General features: G+C 51.2%; 1 protein-coding gene and 1 long non-coding RNA gene across 5 annotated transcripts in view; both read right to left on the bottom strand.

Moving 5' to 3' along the window:
• Nucleotides 1-12,567, bottom strand: part of LOC123346294 — a 51,793-nt gene extending 39,226 nt beyond the window's left edge. The window contains exon 1 of the long non-coding RNA XR_006572966.1: nucleotides 12,468-12,567. This is a non-coding gene — a long non-coding RNA (uncharacterized LOC123346294). The remainder of the gene's footprint in view (nucleotides 1-12,467) is intronic.
• A 3,859-nt stretch (nucleotides 12,568-16,426) lies between these two features.
• SPATA20 (spermatogenesis associated 20) overlaps nucleotides 16,427-20,010 on the bottom strand; it is a 33,481-nt gene continuing 29,897 nt past the window's right edge. For all 4 annotated transcript variants that reach the window (XM_044982206.1, XM_044982208.1, XM_044982207.1 and 1 more), the window contains one exon: nucleotides 16,427-16,730. In XM_044982206.1, coding sequence (XP_044838141.1) covers nucleotides 16,560-16,730 — 171 coding nt within the window. In that variant the 3' untranslated portion in view covers nucleotides 16,427-16,559. The remainder of the gene's footprint in view (nucleotides 16,731-20,010) is intronic.

Genomic DNA, 20,010 nt, shown 5'->3' with positions numbered 1-20,010 from the left:
AATGCAAGCCTGCGGTGTAGAGAGCAGAGAAGAGCCCACTAAAAGCGAGATGTTGCTGAGGAAATCACTCGCCCCTGCTCCCGCCCCAGCAGAGGGCCTGATGAGTCCAGGATTCTGGATGTGATTTGACATCATACGTTAGGACCACATGCATCTGAGCAAAAGGCGGCCTGCAGGGATGGAGTCTGCATTATAAGCAGCTTTGCACAGCTCCGGCCCGGGGGGGAAAAATCTCCTCTGGCCCCCTGCAGCCCGTAAATGGTCTCCATGTACCGGAGTGGGGATGCGGGGGAAGAGAATAGGCCATTTAGCCTGAACAGCAGTGTCACAGATAAGAGAGGAAGTTTTAAGGGTAGCTAATGCAAGTTGATGTAGGCCAGTAGGAGAACCCCGCTGTGGCTACTCTAGCAAGGGCGGGTTGGTAAGACTGGTGGTGAAGTGGGTTTCTTGTGTATTGCCCTGCCCAACCCGAGGCAGACTCTGCCTTGCCGTGCACCTTGTGCATCTGTGCAAAGCAAGTGCAACCCGGGAGTGAACTGCCAGGGATATGGACACACCCACTTCGCACAGATGGGAGTGACTGCACCAGGGACAAGGCGGGGGAGCGAGGGATCAGTCGCAGATGTACACACACCCAAAATGGCAACAAAAAATGAAGGGGTGGGGGAGAGAGCTTCCAGACAAAGCTCCGCTGTGGTCTTCATTAGAGACAGAAGAACCATCCGCCCCCACCGCTGGAGGAGTGAGCACATCCAAAAACATGCTGGGGCTTTCCAGGCCTGACTAAAACAAGACATGGCCTGACCCCGGCCCTGATGGGCTCAGACTGCCCCTCTCAGTCTCTCAGGGTTCGTTTCCCTCTCAGCTTTGTTTTATTATCTGATTTTTCTCCATCTCTGCTCCTCTTCTCACACTCTCTCCTCAGAGGAACCAGGAGCCCAGGGACAACTGAGTTCAAGTCAAACTGCCCCACATGCTGCAGGGCTGAGCGGGCTCGGAATGAACCCCATGAACTCCCCCAGTCCCTAGCTGCAGCGTAGGACAGCTGGGCTGGTGGAAGGGATGCAGCAGCGAGTGGGTGGAATTCTTGGGCCTAGGTTACACAGGAGTCCGACTACATGATCCCTTCTGGCCTTCAAATCTATGGACCAAGGTCACAGCAGACCTGGGTTCAATTCCTTCCCCATCCTCTGCAATGCTGAGCAAGTCACTTAACCCACCCTGAGCCTCACCTGTCAAGTGGGGCCCCTACTTCCCTGGGGTGCTGTGCGGCCAGATCCATTGGTGACTGGTGAAGCGCTCAGATGTTCTGACGACGCAGGCCATAGAGATAGCTGGATTGCTAGTGGCATCTAGCTGCCATCCCCAATGCATTCACCTATGTAGTCACCCAATAAGGCTTACCCCACATTTACGCCCCCCCCCACTCCTCGCTGTGTCTCACCAGCAGCCTGCTTCCCGCTCTCCTGCTTTGTGGGCTCTCCCCTGCGGCTCCGCCATTGCAAACAACAAACAGATTTCAAAGCCCCCGTCTCACATTGATGTAACATCAATACAACCGGAGATAAAAGCTCAGCGCTCCAGAAACAGCTGCCGATCACACAATGCCGGCTTTGCCATGGAATATTAATTTGGGTATTAAAGGGAAAGTCTCATTAGTGCAGCCTGAAAGGCCAGGTCAGCAGCATGGCTGCTCTGGCTCTGCCGCTGGGGGATGCAGGGAATGGGCCTGGCGTGGCTGGACAGAGGAGAGGGGGATCTGCTATGCCCATCTGAGGGAATCTCCACCCCTCCTCTGCATGGTCCATAGGGCAATGGGGGGAATCATTGGAGGAGAGCAGGTGTGTGGGACCAATCCCCCCATATGCACACCAAGATGCCATCCCTCCTCCCTCTGTGGCTCCTACATGGGAGCTCAGCTAAGGGGAGTGGGGACGACACTCTCCTCTCACCGCAACGTGAGTTACCTCTCCCTGAGCGGCTGTAAAAACCTCTCAGCAACATTTACCCCCAACAGCCGGGCTGAGGGGGCCCACTCAACAGCAGCTGCGGGACCTGGCCTGCAGGGCACCTGGGCCTCCGGGAGCAATGGGAAGTCTCAGCTCTGCAGGATCTCACCCTTTCTGTGGATCCTCACGTTCCAGCTGCACCACTGTCCATTCCGCTCTGCGGTCGCTCCCAGCAAGGGGTGCCTGGGGCACGGTGGGGCTCAGCTGTGGAGGTGACCTGGACACATGGGGCAGGGACTGCAGCCGGCAGATGGACAGGTGTCACTGCAGAGGCCAGATGGCATAGCAAGGCTGGGATCTAGCTCAGCCTGTGCGAACCGTGCTGCTCACCCTGGCCAGGGCAGATGAAGGAAGGTGGAGGAAGGCATAAGAGAAGGAAGCGTGTCCAGCATGCCACATGCCCCATCACATGGACGCCAAGCTATCTCCCCCTCCACTCCATAGCGCTTCATGGCTCAGCTGACCGTTATGTGCTGGATTACTGTGCAGACAGCATTTATCCACCCCAGACAAGGACAACTGCTCCCCTCTGCCTACAACTCAAGGATCCCGCTACATCCCTTGCCCTCCCCATTCTCGTGTCTCAGCCTTCCCTGCACGTCCTTCCCCAGCTCAGCTTTCCCCTCCCTCCCCCACAGTCTGGGCCTCTGCAGTAGAATCTGTGCATAACCAAACCCCTTCCCCAGCCCAAAGTGGGTCACAATGTCCATGTGGTATGGCCTCGAGTTAGCAGGCACTGGGCCAGGTCGTACCTTGCACGACAGACAGGCCTTTGGGCCTCCCTTGGTAGAACTGTGTAGCAGGTGCAGCAGGAGAAGACGACCCACCCCTCCCTTCCCGCCCGCACCTCCCCCGCAGCTGCAGTGAGCAGGTCACACAATAGCTTCACCATTCAGGTCTCCTGGTTTGCATTGATCTCTCTGTCTCTGCACTTGCTGTGCTCTGACATTTATGCTAATGGGGGCAGGATGGCAGCCTTCCCCCGGGGGCTCATTAGCAGACAGCCGACTAAGTGAGGAGGCCTCCGTTTGTGAAGGGTTGTGGAGACCCTTCTTCAGGATAATTGCCTCCCGGGAGCCAGCTCGGCTTCTCTGACATGCACACCGTGGGCACTAGCAGCCTCCTCATACCAGCCGTGGCAAGCTCAGCCCCATGCCTAACAGTGACCCTTCAAGCACCAGCCTCTCATGAACCCTCACCACAGTGCTAGGTCCTCACTTACGTGGCCTCTGGCCTTGGAGCCCCTCTGAGACCTGCCTGTGAGTGCCAGGCCTTTGTTTATAGGGCCTGTGGCCTCCCAGCTCCTCTCACACACTCCCCTCAGTGTTATGGCTGCACTTGGTTATAATGCATCTGGCCTAGGTGGCCATCCTCAATGTGAGGCCTTGATTCACATGAAATCTCATTCTGAATTCTCCATGGCCACGGCTGGCTGCCCTGGGCGAGGAGAACAGATGGGCCTGTTGGAATCAGTGCACACTTGGCCAGGATGGCTCCACTGAGTATTATTTTGTAAAAAACTGTTTGTCTGAATACTTGGGGTTGGTGGGGCAGGGGGTCAAGGCGGGAAATCCCTGTTCTACTTAGCTTCTTATCCCACGTGCCTCGCCATGGCTCACAACTAAATAGAGGGATGGTCTTGGGCTCCCCTCCTCTCCCAGCCATGATGCATGGAGCATCTGCCCTGACATTTGTAACTGTACAGATCACCTCCCTATCACCCACCTCAATCATTCAAAAATCATTGCGTTGGCTTAAAAGTCACGAGATTTTAAAAATAACAATACATTTGGGGTTCTTTTTCTTTGCCTTCTGGGTTTTTGAGTACAAGGGTGCACCGGGGGAACGTTTTCAAGTTTTTCTCTAAAATCAGGGGAGCTAGTAACTTTTTTGTTTTTAAGATAAAAGCTGAGTAGGAAAACTTAGATTCACATGATTCCAGGAGTTGGGGCTTTAAGACAAACCAAAAATATCATAAAACTCACAATAAAATCATGACACTTGACAACACGGTCTCCTCCCCAACTGTTTGCAAGTCCATAACACTCCAGCATTGATGGCAAGGATTGTTTGCAGGGAAAAGTAACATTGAGAGATTATCTAACGCAGTTTTAGTTTCTTTTAACACCATGTAGCAGTTTGAAACAAAGAAAAGGAACTGGCACCATGTGACCTGCCAGTTCTTTGCAAACCACCAGCAAGGAAGGACCCCACTGACAGCAGCCTGAGAACCATTCTTATGGACAAAAAGACAGACCTGGTTCTTTATTTCAGTGTGCAAGCAGCAGTGGGCACCTATTGATCTGAGAGTGATTGACAGGTGAAGGCTGGAAGGACACAAAAATGAAGCCAGTATACTTCAGTATTCCACCCTTACTATGAGACAGAGAGAGAGAGAGAGAAAGAAAGACTACAGAATTCCCCCTTTAGTAAATATGCTATAATGTTTCTCTGATATTAAAAAAATACAATATACTATAGTATGCCACTATTAAAAAAACACCACAATAGTCTACAGAATTCCCCCTGTATTAAAAAAGGCTTCAGAATCCCACAAGTGATCACCCTTATTAAAACATAGCCCGGTACATCGCAGTAGAGGTCTCTGACTTTATAAGTGTCGGTGGTGTTGCTAGACCAGGGGGAGGCAACCTGTGGCACGGGTGCCGAAGGCGGCACGCGAGCTGATTTTCAGTGGCACTCACACTGCCCAGATCCTGACCACCCGTCCGGGGGGCTCTGCATTTTAATTTAATATTAAATGAAGCTTCTTAAACATTTTAAAAACCTTACTTACTTTACATACAAAAATAGTTTAGTTCTATATTATAGACGTATAGAAAGAGACCTTCTAAAAACGTTAAAATGTATGACTGGCACACGAAATCTTAAATCAGAGTGAATAAATGAAGACTCGGCACAGCACTTCTGAAAGGCTGCCGACCCCGGTGCTAGACTATCGTGCAGTCACTGCAGAATACTGTACCTTGACTTATAAGGGACGACAGCGAAGATTTTTAAAGGTATTTAGGTGCCCAAAGATGGAGACAGTTGCCTAGTGGGATTTTCAAAAGTGCCTCGGTGCCTAACTCCCACTGGGAGTTACTTATCTGCATCTTTAAGTGAGTTGGGGGGAGCTACCAGTGAATGGGCGGGGGGGGCAGAGGGATAGAGGGGGGGCTACTGAGACTGGGTGGGGGACGATGAGGGAGGCAGCAGATGCCAGGCTGGGCAGGAACATCCTTTCTGCTGCCAGGCCCATTCCAGCCCACTTCCTGCTCCTTGGCCTGATCCTGGGTGCCATGGCAACCACTCTGGGTCCTGCTCTCACCTCGAACCCCATGCCTGGGCATGAGGGAGTTTACGCATGGGTGGAGCCCCGACAATCTTTCCATGACAGAGGCTTTAGCTTTCCCCTGCTCCTCTGGGTCTGTCACCCCCTGTTTAGCTGCCCAAATACCTTTGAAAATCTGGCCACCAATCCTTTACAGAGGCAAGGCACCCCTTAGTTTCGACAGGCATTTTGAGGGAGGAAGTACTTCAGGATAAACTCTGAAGCTAGTTATTCCGCGATGGCACTCTGCAACAAGGATGAGTTAGATCTACACTCTGTCCCCCCAACCCTGCCCTTTAACACAGACCCCACACGCCACGAGTTATCCCACTGACATCTTCATTAACACCAAAGCTCACAAGCGCCGTATGCCGGAAGCCTGGGCACAGCAGCCCGCATCCCAGAAGGAGACACCACAGGCCCCATTAAACACAGAACACGATCAGCATGGGAGTCACTGAGCAGAAACTTTTCACATCGCTGCTTCTTGTCATGTCTGTGCACTGGGGCTGTCAACAAAACCTTAATGTAATTGTGCAGACAAGCAAGGGGTGGAAAACAACAGTTTCAGCAAATCAACGTAATTTGCAAGGAAATTGGTGAGTTACTGGCAGGAACAGTAATGAGGAAGGAAGCTTCTTGGGGAAAGTTTAACTTTTTGCTTCTTATGCTGCTCTGTCTCTTGGGTCATTGGCTCAGTTGCTCCATGAATTCAGCCGCTGACAGGAGAGGAGCATTTGATGACAGGACAGTTTGACACCTCTTGCCAAGCCCCAGTGGAAAAACAGCTACCCTTCCAGCGGCGCGAGCTTCCTCCCAGCAGTGCCTGGGGAACACCGCCTCATCTTGCAGCCTGCACCACTTCATGGAGCCCCGGGGGACCTCTCCTCACAGCTGTGACCAGGGTGTACCTCCTTCTCCCACAGTGTGTTTGTTCTTGCTGCAAAGCCCTGGAGAATTCCTACTGCTCTAGTGATGCAAAGAGTGCCCCTTCATGCACTGCCATGCTCTATGGCCGCTGTTCTCAAACAGAGGATTGGGGTCTCCAGGCCCAACATTAGATTTGATGTAGTTCCGGGGGGCGGAAACTGAAACCCAAGCTCCACCCCCACTCTGGGGCGGCAGGGCCCGGGCTGCAGACCCCACTCCACACTGGAGGCGGTGGGGCTCGGGCTGCAGACCCACCTCCTCCACACCAGGGGCAGCAGGGCCCGGGCTGCAGACCCCCCCTCCACACTGGAGGCGGTGGGGCTCGGGCTGCAGCCCCTCTGCCCCCCTCCCCCGAAGGGTCGTGTAGTAACTTTGTTGTCAGAAGGGGGTCGCACCGCAATGAAGTTTGAGACCTCTTCCCTATGGGATCTCCCTGGATTTCAGGGCTGTGAATTTAACAACTGTGCCTGGGAAAAGTCCCCCTGTTCCTGCAGTAGCGTCTGGCTCAAGGATTAATCTTACGGGTGCTGACGCTGATGTCTTCATCTGTCAGGAAGAAGCCAAGCCTTTTTAAAGTTTCAGTTGTGTTACAGCAAGAGGCTGCATCCCCAGAGACCAAAGGAACGGGCTGAAGCAGATTGATATTTGCGATTTTGGGGGGAGGGTGTTTTACTTATGTTCAGCTTCACTGAGCAGGTGTCTCTGTGATTTTCCCATCCACTGCCTGTGCTGGGAAGACTCTGGTCTTCTCTCCGTTCTCTTTTTGCATGACAGACCCTCCCCAACTCAGCTCCTGGCCCTTTAAATAGGCGTTTTGCCATGGTGCAGTGGGGATTGTCTCCTGTCTTAACCTACATTCCTTCCTTTTCAACTCTGCATGAGCAATTAAAATTTAAATAAGAGGCTCTGCACTGCAGCAGGGACTGGTGGGGGGGCCGAAGGAGAAGGGAGCAGCGCTCTCAGACAGGCTCCAGTGGTGCCACCGCCCTGGAGGTGAGAATTTATTCCATTCCCAGCTAACAGCTCCAGGCAGGCATCGTCACAAAACACCCTTGGGATGGCAGGGTCAGGTGCTGATGCTGCTCAAAGTTGGAAGGACTATACCATGCTGAGAGCCTGCAGAGAGAAAAGCCAGCCCCAGGATTCTGCTCCCTACCCCCAAACACTCAGTTGGTTTGGCCAGTAGGTCATATCAGAGGGTTCTCAACAACCAATTGGCAGAACGGTATCCTGAATGCCCAGCACTCTCCCCCATTGCCACTAGTGTGTTGTCTACAATGGATGCGCACTGGGGCAGATCAGTTGTGGAAGGGCACCTGACTGACTCTGGTTTGCACCGGGTTGGCAGGTAGGGGGCGCTGAGCTGGAGCTGGGCACCGGGGCATTAATTCTGTGCATAGAGAGAGCAGTGGTGTACCGACCAACGTTTCTGGGATCTGTCTGAACACAATGGGGCCAAGTTAACATTGCCCCAGAAACATTAACATGTGAACATCCGGGCCCTTGTATTGCAACCCTTCCAATTCAAGTTGAGTTCAGTTCACCTTCTGCATTGACATTTCCTTGTGTTTGTAAATATACCGAAGGGAATGCTCTTGCCTGGAGCTAGAGTGGCTGGATTAGCAAACCTGACAGCATAGGTGCTGGAACTATGGGTGCAGGGGGTGCTGCAACACCCCTGGCTTGAAGTGGTTTCCATTATATACAGGGTTTACAGTTTAGTTCAATGGCTCTCAGCACCCCCACTATGCAAATTGTTCCAGCATCCCTGCCTGACGAGTCTTTTCCAGCGCTAACCTCCGTGATCTGAGAAACCAGAAGTGGACACCCAGTCCCACTGTTGCTAAACCCAGGTATTGAAAAATCAGATTGGCTTAAAAATATAAACAAATGGGGGCTTTTTTTCCTGGCCTGCTGGCTTTGGCATCTAGGGGTCACTCAGGTCACCTTTTCCAGCTTTTCTCCACAACAATGAGGGCTAAACCTTTTTTACATGAAAGCAGAGATTCTCATCTAATCACCAGACTCCAGGACCTTAGGCTTTGAGAAAAATACCAAATATCTCAGGGTTTGTGATGATCATGAGAGTTGGTCATGCTGCCATCCTGATGAACTTCCCTTTGTAAGGAGACGCTTGGGATTCAAGACCTTTCCCGTAATAGCTTTTGAAAGTCAGGTAAATTAGAGAGGAGCCCAAGTGGCAAACTTTGCATCCAGTGTTTGCCCTGAACTCCGCCCAAGCTTGGGGGGACTCAGGTGAGATCAGGGAGGTCATCTTGGCGCATAGGAGCCAGCTGTGAAGTTTGGGGGCTTTCAGATTCGAAGGTCTGGGTCACCCCATGATAGAGCTAAGGGCCAGATGTGAAAGTCAGGTCTTTCCCCAAGTTGGAGGGTTTGACCTTCTGTCCAATGGGAACAGAAGTTCCTGGGAGCAATCATTTTGCATGGCCCCACATGCTAATGATTCAAAACAACAAGACAGTGCAGGCTAGAGCAAATCACTGGAAACATTTAAATGTTAAGAGAAAAACACACACACAAATCCAGAGGGTCCACCATTAACCTCCTGGAGTAAGTGAACCATAAAGGCCCTGGCCTCAACACGTGAAAACCGAGTGCAAAGAGTTACAAAGGTGTGACAAACTGGGAATGTTCTTAATGTTTTCTCTGAATACTGTGTGGGTGCCTCAGTTTCCCCTATGCAGTTCTTAAGTATCTAGGTGGTGGGATAAGGGTGTATGATTGCTGCAGAGCAAAGGGCCAGTGTACATAAATGCCCAACACTCTGTCTCCTAGCAACTGATGGCCTGGGCCCCTCCTCTGCAAAGGTGCCAACTGAAGGTGTTGGAGACAAAGAGATCAGGTGACCTCCTGGCCCGGGGAAAGAGACAAAGGCCAGAAAGGAGGGGCTGGAGGGGGTTACAGTTTGGAGCTAGCTGGGGACTAGGAGTGAGGGCAGATGGGGGTGTCTGGCTCACGGGACCCCAGGATGGACCCGGCTGAGGGATCCGGTTCTTTGTACCTACAAGCTCTGTTTTAGACTGAGTTCCTGTCATCTAATAAACCTCTGTTTTACTGGCTGGCTGAGAGTCACGTCTGACTGCGAAGTGGGGGTGCGTGTAGGACCCTCTGGCTTCCCCAGGACCCCAACGGGGTGGACTCACTGTGGGAAGCACACGGAGGAGCATATGCTGAATGCTCCAAGGAGAGACCCAGGAGGTGAAGACGCGTGAGCTTCTTGTCCTGAAGACAGTCTGCTCCGAGGGAGAGGAGGCTCCCCAAAGTCCTGACTGGCTTTGTGGGGAGCAGTTCCAGAGCATCGCCCGGGGACTCCGTGACAAAAGGAATTTCACAAAACTGGGCAACCAAATGGCAGATGAAATTCAGTGTCGATAAATGCAAAGTAATGCACATTGGGAAACAATTCCCGCTACACATACAAAAGGAGGGGATCTAAATAAGCTGTTACCACTCAAGAAAGAAAGATCTTGGAGTCATTGTGGATAGTTCTCTGATAACATCTGCTCAATGCGCAGCAACAGTCAAAAAAGCGGACAATATTAGGAGCCATTAGGAAAGGGATAGATAATAAAACAGAAAATAGCATGACGACACACCTGGAATGGTGCATGCATTTCTGGTCACCTCATCTCCAAAAAGATATATTAGAATTGGAAAAGGTACAGAGAAGGGCAACAAAAATGATTAGGGGTATGGAACAGCTTCCAGAGAAGGAGAGATTAAAAAGACTGGAACTGTTCAGCTTAGAAAAGAGACAATTAAGGGGAGGATCTAATAGAGGTTTATAAAGTCATGAATGTATGGAGAAAGTGAAGGAGGAATTGTTATTTACCCCCTTCATATAACACAAGAACCAGGGGGTCACGCGATGAAATTAATAGGCAGCAGGTTGAAACCAAACAAAAGGAAGTACCTTCTTCACACAACCTGTGTATACGACTACACAGTCAACCTCTGGAACTCACTGCAAGGGGATGTTGTGAAAGCCAAACATATAACTGGGTTAAAAAACAAATAAGATAAATTCATGGAGAATAGGTCCATCAATGGCTATTAGCAAAGATGGTCAGGGACACAACTGGGTGTCCCTACACCTCTAACTGCCAGAAATAGGGACTGGATGACAGGGCATGGATCACTTGATAATTGTCCTGTCCTATTCACTCCCTCTGAACCATCTGGCACTGACCGCAGTCGGAAGACAGGATACTGGGCTAGATGGAACGTTGGTCTGACCCAGTACGGCCGTTTTTATATTCTTATGATAGAGTCCCAAAAACAATTTCACCTTTTTTTTATTATTATTCTCTTTCCCTCTTCCAGGACAGTAAAAAGTACTCACGAGATGAGGTGCAAAATTCCTTCTTGACTTCAAAGACATTTCTCCTGGCCAGTTAATCCTGATTCCTGGCATATTCCATTGGAAAGCTCTTCACGCAACCAATTGGCAACGTACAGTACAAAACTCTTGCTTCCCCTGCGACTCACGCTTCCAGATTACAGCATCTTTTTGTCGAGGTGAAAAGGAAAGCAGGAAGCAGCCTGCATTTCAAAGGGAGCCTGACAATATCAGAGAGACTTTGAAAGTACTGTGCTTCCCTGTTTGCAAACAGAAATGGGGTAGGGGAGAGCACCAAAGTTTATATTCTACTAAAGCAATCTCATGTCATTAAAGATGCCCCATTCTGCCTAGAAGAGATTGTTAAAAAAAAAACTCTCTCTCTAATCTCCATGCAGTAAATAACATGAATGCCTTTAAATGAACACAGAAACTAGGGCTGCCATGATGATGAAACATGTATCTTCCTTCCTCCATGTCATGGAACCATCTGCTCCGACACATGAACTGCATCATGGTACCTACAGCATCTGGGAGACTCAAGCACTGGGACACAACTGCATTGCCTCTGCTAGGGATTGATTCTGCAGCACTGGAGTTTATGGAAGTTTTCCCATTCAACAGGAGCAAGATCAGACCCCCTAGGGCTGGTCAAACCTTTTAGTGATGGGAAAATTGGGGGTTTTGAGTAAATAAATTTTTCTCTAGCAGTGTCTGTTTTCCATGGAACTTTCAACTTTTCATCAAAAAAACCCCCAAACACCCAAAATCTGAAAAACTTTGATTCAGAAATGCCACAGTTGTGTCTTATTGAAGTTGTAGTTCATGTTCCCCCTTACCTGCTTCTCCTCTATGTACTATGCTCCCCAGCTGAACTACATCTTCCATGATGCAACACAGCCAGGACTCCCATGATGCACTGCAGCAGCTCAGCAAGAAGGGAGGCCGTGGTGCACCATGGGCAATGTGGCCCAGCCAGGAGAGAGAAATGGAGCCATGAGGCACCCAGACTGCAATTCTCAAAGCAGCATGGTGCTATTTCTGAATGAAAACTCAAACTTGTGATACACCCACACAAAAAATAATCAAAGCAAACATTTTCAGCAAAAGTTTTTGGGTTTTGATTATTTTTTGTGGGTGTGTCAAAAAGGCAGTTTTCTGAAAAAAACAACCAACCAAGCAACAATTAAATGATTCCTTCTCCCCCCATTTTCATTGAAATTTTCTATAGGGAAAAAAACCAAAACATTTTCCATTGAGACCTGGCCCCACTGTCCCTCCCTCAGCAAAGCATCCAAGAGACTCAAGTACTCCAATACAATTGCATTACTGAGCTATAGCATAGTTTCAGGCAGACTAAAACAGCAAGCTCTGACCTCCTTATTACCTCCCCAATAGCACAGCATGCAGGAAACTACAACAATGACACAGAACTGCATTAGTTCTGCTCTATGATAACATTCTGCAGACTACAGAACCCAATAACCTCTGCTATAGCATATGGACTGGCTCACCTGCATGTCTGCCTGCTACTTGTATACACGCTGACTTATTACACCAAACCCCAGCTTCGCTTCCTACTGCCCATGTAACACAGCGCTGTTAATATCCATCAGTTGCCTCCTGTTTATGTCATTCACCTGTATAACTCTGTGTATTCTCAGTAAATAGAAGACAGGGAAAGCAAGTTGGCTTATTAGAATTTCAACCTCAGTCCAGCATTCACTGTGATTCAAGAGCAAGGCAATGTTTCTATCCCAAAGGACCGCTGTCCCTATTTCACAAAGCCAGGAGAGGGGCAACAAGAGACCCCTTTACACTGCACAACACCCACCCTACTGTGTAAATCTTCCTTCTGAGGGCTGACAACCATCTTGTCTTCCAAAAACGCTGCTTCTGAGCAAAGGGAGCAGTGAGCTGTTGCCTGCTTTTATAACCTACAGCCTGGTGTTTATAGGACGGTTTCAACCAATCAGAATGAGGAATAAATAGGCACATATAATGAATCCTCCCAGGTCTCTCTAGGAAGTTGGAGTATGCCTAGAAGTTAGGTGATTCAAGGCTCTGAGGGGCAGCCTAATGCACTGAAAGTCAAGTGGATGGATGTTATAGTCCAAGCAGCCCCTCCTGGTGCTTCACAGAATGGAACATTTCAAGAACTGCCCCATAGGGGATCTGTGGCGAGGAGCTAGGTCAATAAAACAGCCTATCTCCTACACACAGGTCTGCAGAGTGAAACCCTTGGACTAACAGACTGACCCCAGGATGGGTACTCAGCAATTCTGCTTTGCTGTGTGATCAGGGAGAAGCCATTTGGGCCTCTTTGTGCCTTGGCTTCTCTGTGTCATCCCCATCCACGCCTTGGAAAGGTAAAGTGTTATGCAGCTGTTTGTAGGTGCTAAATGTTGGTTTCATTGCAATAGAGTTTCAGTAGCAATGGCCAGTCGGCAGCCACACTAGATGCACTGCCCACTGTTCCCCCAGCCTGGTACCTGCTGCAGGCTCTCTTGCTGGCTGTTAGTTTGTGGGGGCACATCAGGCTGCTTTAATCTCCTTTTGACTGGCACTTCTCGAAGCAAATTGCTCAGTCACCAGGGTCAGCTGAGCTCCAGGTTTGCAGCATGTAATGCAAACAGCTGCTAGGCGGGGAGTGAGGCTGTTGCCATGGGGTCCAGAAATGTCATTCGCTAGTTCCCTTCCAGGATCAGCAGCGGGGTTCGGAGACCCCGCACCTCTCTCTATCCATCACATTCCCAGCAGAGTCATTGCCTCTTCTCTCCCATGTCACACTGCCCCCCACCCCCTCCCCTTTCTGCCTCCTGTGCAGCCATCAGTTATAGGTGAACATGCTCCTGAGGAGCTGAGCTGGGAGTCCACGGGGCAAGCAGCTGAGTCTGGTATCACCCAGGCGAGAACAGGGCTGACAGGATGATGGTCAAGCCAATGTATCGGGTCCTCATTCTCTTACGGTGGGCCTGATTCTGCTGCACTTAGTTGGGTTCCTTGCTCCCATGAGTAACCCTATCACTGGGCTGTGTCTGTACCTATGGTACCAGCTAGCACAAAGGTAGCAGGTCAGGCCCAATAGGGTTAATTACTAGAGTAGCATCCCTCCACCACAGCCTGTTCCATGGTGACGATTGGAGGCCCCTAAATCGCTCCTATAATTAGGCATATAGCCGGTACAGGAGTAGGAGACACAAAGCAAATGGGAGAGCTACAGAGAAGGGAAAAACAAAGGGGAGATCAAGCAGTGCCACAGCTGGAAGACTGAGTGCTGACTAATTCAGCCCCGGCTTTCCCGACACAGCTGCAGCTCCCAAGAGGGGAAGGGCTTGCCCCAAGAACCCTCCCTGGCTTCATGTCTGCTCACTCAGCCTGCTCTGCTAGCTGCCTTTGGGGTGGGAATGAACTGCCTGCCTGCACCACCGGCGTGATCACAAGGAAGCCTCCACAGCACTGAAGGAAACATCTCCTCTGGCCTGACAATGACTTTGCTTTTAATGGGAGCCAGTGTCCCAGCCCGCTCCTGCCCCAGGCACCACGTACCCAATTAGCCACGCTTCTATTTTCTACCTTATACGGTTTGAGCATGTGTTTAAAGTGACCCACGCTGAATTTTCTGAGCCCAGGGGAGTCAGGGTTTTACTGAGGGATGCTATTAGCCCCAACCAGATACGTACGCTGGTTCCCATTGGTGGCAAGAGGGAAATGGAGCTATCTGCTTGGACCAAAACCAGCAGCCGCTGCAGGCTGCACCACTGACTCTTAAAGACCCCACTGCACATGAGTAAATGCCCCATGACACAGCGAATTAGACCCGGGGTTCCCAAACTGAGGGTTGCAGCACAGTCCCACATGGTCCACCAGCATAACTGTATTCTCCAGTCAAGCTCTTAGTAAATCTTTAACTCCATGTGACTCATGTGAGTAAAAGCTATAGCAGGGAAACGTTTTGAGCTGTATATGCTGGACAGAATATAGAAAAAACTTTAGTTATTTATAAAAACCCAAGCTGCAATATGTCCAGTTTAATTCTCATGAGTACAATGATGCATTTCACTGCAAGATAACCTAGCAATGTCCACACAGTCCGCCGCTTACAACTGTAAAAAATGGCAAGCAGTATTTCTATCTGACCTGGCTGGATTTATTTTTCAGAAGCAAGAAGAATGCGCGGGTGGAGAAGATGATGGAAGTCCTGGACCATCTACAGTGACACAAAATGGGCCAGCCAAAAAAAACTGAAGTGGTAAGAAAATACGATGACGCATGCTTGAAGTTTGGATTCTCTTTTACCGGACAGGTTGAGTACCTGTTACCTTGGTGTGTTATAGCAGAACTATTATTTTATATTTTTATGTAAAATATTTGATTTTTTTTCTAATTAGTAGAGAGTACGGTTCAGTCTTTACTTATACATCACTAAAATCAGATTTTACACTAAAAAATATTGAAAACACAATATAGGGTTCAAAGTTTAAAATCAACAAATAACTGTTTTTTAACAATTCTGTTAACATTGTTGTGTTGCTTATTGTTCAGTTTTATACATGGTACAGTTCCACATTGTTTGCCCTCTTTGAACACCACATTTTGCTCTCAGTGTGTTTTTTTGAAGTGTAGCTTTACTAGAACTGTTTGGTTTCAAAGACCTTCAAGCTTGTCTTTGAGTACATATTGCTAGGGATTTCTAGCTTTACAACTGTGTACATTAAAATGAAAAGGAAACATGGGAATTCTTTATTTACAGTGTTATAGTTTAGCTGTATGTAATAATTACAATTACTAATGACCCAGTTGTTAATAGCGGGCTGCAGTGCCTATTGAAGCTGCACAGGTGGGCCACAGGGAAAAAAGTGTAGGGACCCCCGAATTAGACCACATTGCCTGTGGCCCACGGGAATTAGCCACTGCTGCGCACGACTGTTCACAGCTAGACACTCCTCTGCATCGCCCTTGACACTGGCTAGAGGAGGGCAGTGCTTCGCAGGCTTTTCAGAGGGCAGATCCTTATTTAAGGTAAAAAATTGTTGGGATCGTCCTTGCATTTATGATCAAAGTATGAGTAAAAATGTATTCATGCTAACAGTGCTAATAAGCCTGTTTAATTGATTTGTGCGTGTGTGTTTGGAGAGGCTGACGGAGAATCCTTGACACTGAAAGGGGAGGCTGTGCAGGGAGTGAGACTTTCTTTGTTTTCATTTGTAATAAAGTTTCCAGTGCCCCCTCCTCCCGCCAGCACCCTGGATTGCCTTACACAACACCCACTCCACTCCCAGGGATCGCAACCCACCAGTTGAGAAACATTGAAGTAGGGGGATGGGAAGTCAGGACTCCTGGGTTCTATTCCGGGCTCTTCCTATGTAACCTGGGCAGATGAATCTCGCAGTGCCTCAGTTTCCATAAACAGGGACACTGCCACCTCCCGGGGTGCTGCAAAACCTACATAAGAAAAGGAGCGACCTGATTGGACACTGTTATGATTAGATTCCACTGCGTGTGGACTCTTCATATTTGACTCAACTGCATGGTTCAGATTAGAACTGACTGCACCTGTCCCTGGGGATTTGAAGGCCGGGAACATAATCTGCCCCCAATGGGCAGTGCTCTTGAGAACTGTGGCGTGTGAGTCTTCCTGATGATGAGGAGGAAAGACACTGCTACAACAGAAACACAAGGGCTAAAACCATCTCAGAAGACAGAGCTGCTCACGGATGGGTGGGGGGAGCCAGCAGGGATGGATGGCTGGGACTGCTTGTCAGTTTCACTAAGAACAATCCAGCAGGCGGCTTGGGCAAAAGGTGACTTTATTGCAGAGTTCTGCGCTGCATCCGTGCACAGTCGCCGCCACTTTCTCGTTAGTCTATTTTCTTTCACCTTTGCCAAGACAGCAGGGTGCACGGCGAGGCCACGGGGTGACAGCTCACAGCAGCAGCAGCCTGCGCAGCTCCTGGGAGGAGGTGACGGGCAGGGAACAGGCAAAGTTTTCACAGAGATAAGCAGTGGCTTTTCCGTCTTTCCTCTCCAGGGAGGAGAGGAAGGGCAAGTGGTGGTACAGGAATCCAGCGCTGTCCCCGTCCGCCAGCATCAGCACCTGGGATACACAGAGACGGAGAGGGTCAGGGATGGTGTGAGAGGGAGAACACAGTCAAGACTCAGTCAGCTCCCCTGGCCCACCGCGGGAAGTGCCAGTGCTGACTGCATCCTAGCGCCTATACATGCTAGGAGAGGAGAGGACAGAAGGCGAAGAGAACCAGATACAGAGCTTAGGGTATGTCTCACTGAGCACAGCCCCTTTGATCACATCCCCACACCCTTCACTGCTGCTATTTACTGACTTCTTCGAAGGCTGAAGGGACTGGGTATGTTTAGTTTGGAAGAGAGGAGATGGGGGGGACATGCCAGCTACTTGAAAGGCGGCCATCAAAAAGATGGAGAAAAATTGTTCTCTCTTGCCACAGGGGGCAGGACAAGAGGCGATGGGTTCAAACTCCAGCACAGCAGATTGAGATTAAATCTCAGGAAAAACTTCCCAACTGTAAGAACAGGAGGCCAAGGGCACAGACTGCCTAGGGAGGTCACGGAAACGCCTTCACTGGAGGTTTTCAAAAGGAGGCTGGAGAGCCGCCTGTCTCAGGTGGTTTAGACACAACAAAGCCTGCAGCTTGGGAGGGGGTTAGACTACATGACTCTTGCGGTCCCTTCCAGTCCTATGCTTCTGTTTCAGAGACCTGGGCCCTACAGACCAACCCATGCTGCCAGAAGAATGTGGGACCACTAACTGCCCCCATTTTTAGCTCTACCCCCTTTCCTGCACCCCCCCTACATGGCATATCCTACCTGACCCAGCCTGCTACCCCTCCTCCCCTTGTGCATGTCTCCCCTGAGGCCTAAATGCCCGTTTTCCCCTCTTAGCAACACAAACGTACGACACCCTCCTGACCAGAGCGAGCATCGGTGCATATGGCCAGAGCTCCTCAATGCAGGTCACTCTCCTCTCATTGTATCTGTGGTAATTTAGGGCTCCAGCCTGGAAGGTGCTGATCCCTGCCAACTCCCACTCAAGCCACCCTGCCGGTATATTGAAAGGGCTCAGCGTTCGGTGAAGGGTGTGGTGATGGGTAGGGCCTGAGGAGGGCTGGGCATGCACTGCTGAGTATCACATGAGAGGTTCAGTGTGCAGTGATGGGAGCTGGCATGCAGTGAGGGGTACTGCCTGTGGGCTCAGTGTGCAGGGAGGGGTGGTGCCTGCAGGCTCAGTGTGCAGTGATGGGAGTTGGCATGCAGTGAGGGGTACCGCCTGGGGGCTTGGTGTGCAGGGAGGGGTACCGCCTGAGGGCTCAGTGTGCAGGGAGGGGAGTTGGCATGCAGGGAGGGGTACCGCCTGGGGGCTCGGTGTGCAGGGAGAGGTACCGCCTGAGGGCTCGGTGTGCAGGGAGGGGTACCGCCTGGGGGCTCGGTGTGCAGGGAGGGGTACCGCCTGGGGGCTCGGTGTGCTCTGTGTGTGGGTGCCTGGGCAGGGTTGGCATGCAGGGGGCACTAGCGCCCAGGGCTGTGTGTGCAGTGAGGGGTATTGTGCAAGGGAGCGCTGGCATGCAATGAGGGGTACCGCTAGGGGGTGGTGGGGTGCCCGGCAGGGGGCTCAATGCTTATTCGTATGTGTAGCTGCACAACCCCTCCCTGTCAGTTCCCGGTTGGGAGCGGCCGCACAGGGCCCATCGTGGTGCTGGGCCGTGTGCTGGGGCAGTGACTAACTCTGCCGCAAACCCACCCAAGTCCTGTTTACCCAACGAACAAACTGTGATCAACAGCGCTGCGGCAACACCCCCGCTGCCCAGCAGGCTTCAAACTCGCTTCTCTAATTGAGCTCAAACAGCGTTAATCTCTTTTAAGCCATGCCAGCTTCCTGCGGGCAGGAGTCAGAGCCGACAGACCCAAGCCGGCCTGAGAGTTAACGCTCCCCTCAGATCCCTGCGACACTCGACAAGGAGCCGATTTCCTAAGTGGGGCAGACGCTAAATAACCGAGCCCCCCTCTCAGGCCAGTGGCTGCACGTCCAGCACTGACTCCCTTTCCCACGACACCACCTATGGAGCCCAGAGAGGGAGACAGATCTTCCAGCATGCCAGACAGAGGGGGACGAAGCCAGGGGGCCCGGGGCAGAGCAGTGCTGGTGCAGGATGCAATGACACCGGGAGGCTGTCAAGCAGTCCAACAACCCTGCCACTGGTGGCTCGTGGCTCAAGCTAAGGCTTTGTCACGGATATTTTAAGTAAAAGTCATGGACAGATCACAGGCAATAAAGACCTGTCCCTGGCTTTCAATAGAAATATGCGTGACAAAATGGGGAGCTGCGGGGGCCCCCAACTGCCCATGGGGGCTCGGAGCTCCAGGGTCCCCTGCCACCTAGGCTCAGAGCAGCGGCGTCCTCCCACTGCCTGGCTGCCCGTCCGTGGCTGCTGGGAGCTGCAGGGTACCCCCACAGCTCCAGGCAGCAGGGGTACCGCACAGTTCCCAGCCATCAGGGGCGGCGGGGGACCCTGCAGCGCCTACCAGTGGGGGGCTGAAGTCACGGAGGTCTCTAGCAGTCACAGATTCCATGACTTCCACAACCTCCATGACAAAATCGTAGCCTTCGTCATGGTTCACATGGTACCTGGGCCCTTTTCAAGCCAAAATGCTGATCATCCTTCCCCACCAGAGCCTGCGCTCTCACGCAATGCCCTGGCTCTGCTGTCACTCACCCGCTCATTTGCTGTGGGCCAGCACGTGCTGCCAGGGGGCGGGAGGATGCATGTTTTCCCCAGCCAGCCTGTTCTCTGATGCCAGCAAAGGGCCGCGTTCCTGCACTGTCTGCCCAGCAAGCACCTCATCCCAGCACCCCAGGAGTCAGCACAGACACACTCCTGACACCAACACACGCCTATCGCCCTAACCCAGCAACCACCACACAGATCACACCCACACCCCTGAGCGCAGACACACACCTGATACCAACACACGCCTCCCACCCTAACCCAGCAACCACCACACAGATCACACCCACACCCTTGAGCGCAGACACACACCTGACACCAACACACGCCTCCCACCCTAACCCAGCAACCACCACACAGATCACACCCACACCCCTGAGCGCAGACACACACCTGACACCAACACACGCCTCCCGCTCTAACCCGGCAACCACCACACAAATCATACCCACACCCCTCAGCGCAGACACACACCAATACAACCGTACACATCACACAACAACCATCACACCGATCCCACCACTAACCCCTAAACACACACACACTCCCCAGCAATAGCACACCCCAACCCCCATCACGGATCACATCTGTTCTTAAACACACATATACACAACCACT

This window comes from Mauremys mutica, chromosome 12 (assembly GCF_020497125.1).
Source record: "Mauremys mutica isolate MM-2020 ecotype Southern chromosome 12, ASM2049712v1, whole genome shotgun sequence".
Taxonomy (NCBI): Eukaryota; Metazoa; Chordata; order Testudines; family Geoemydidae; genus Mauremys; species Mauremys mutica.
Note: the sequence above shows the minus strand (reverse complement) of the source record. Positions and strands in the feature narration are given on the sequence as shown.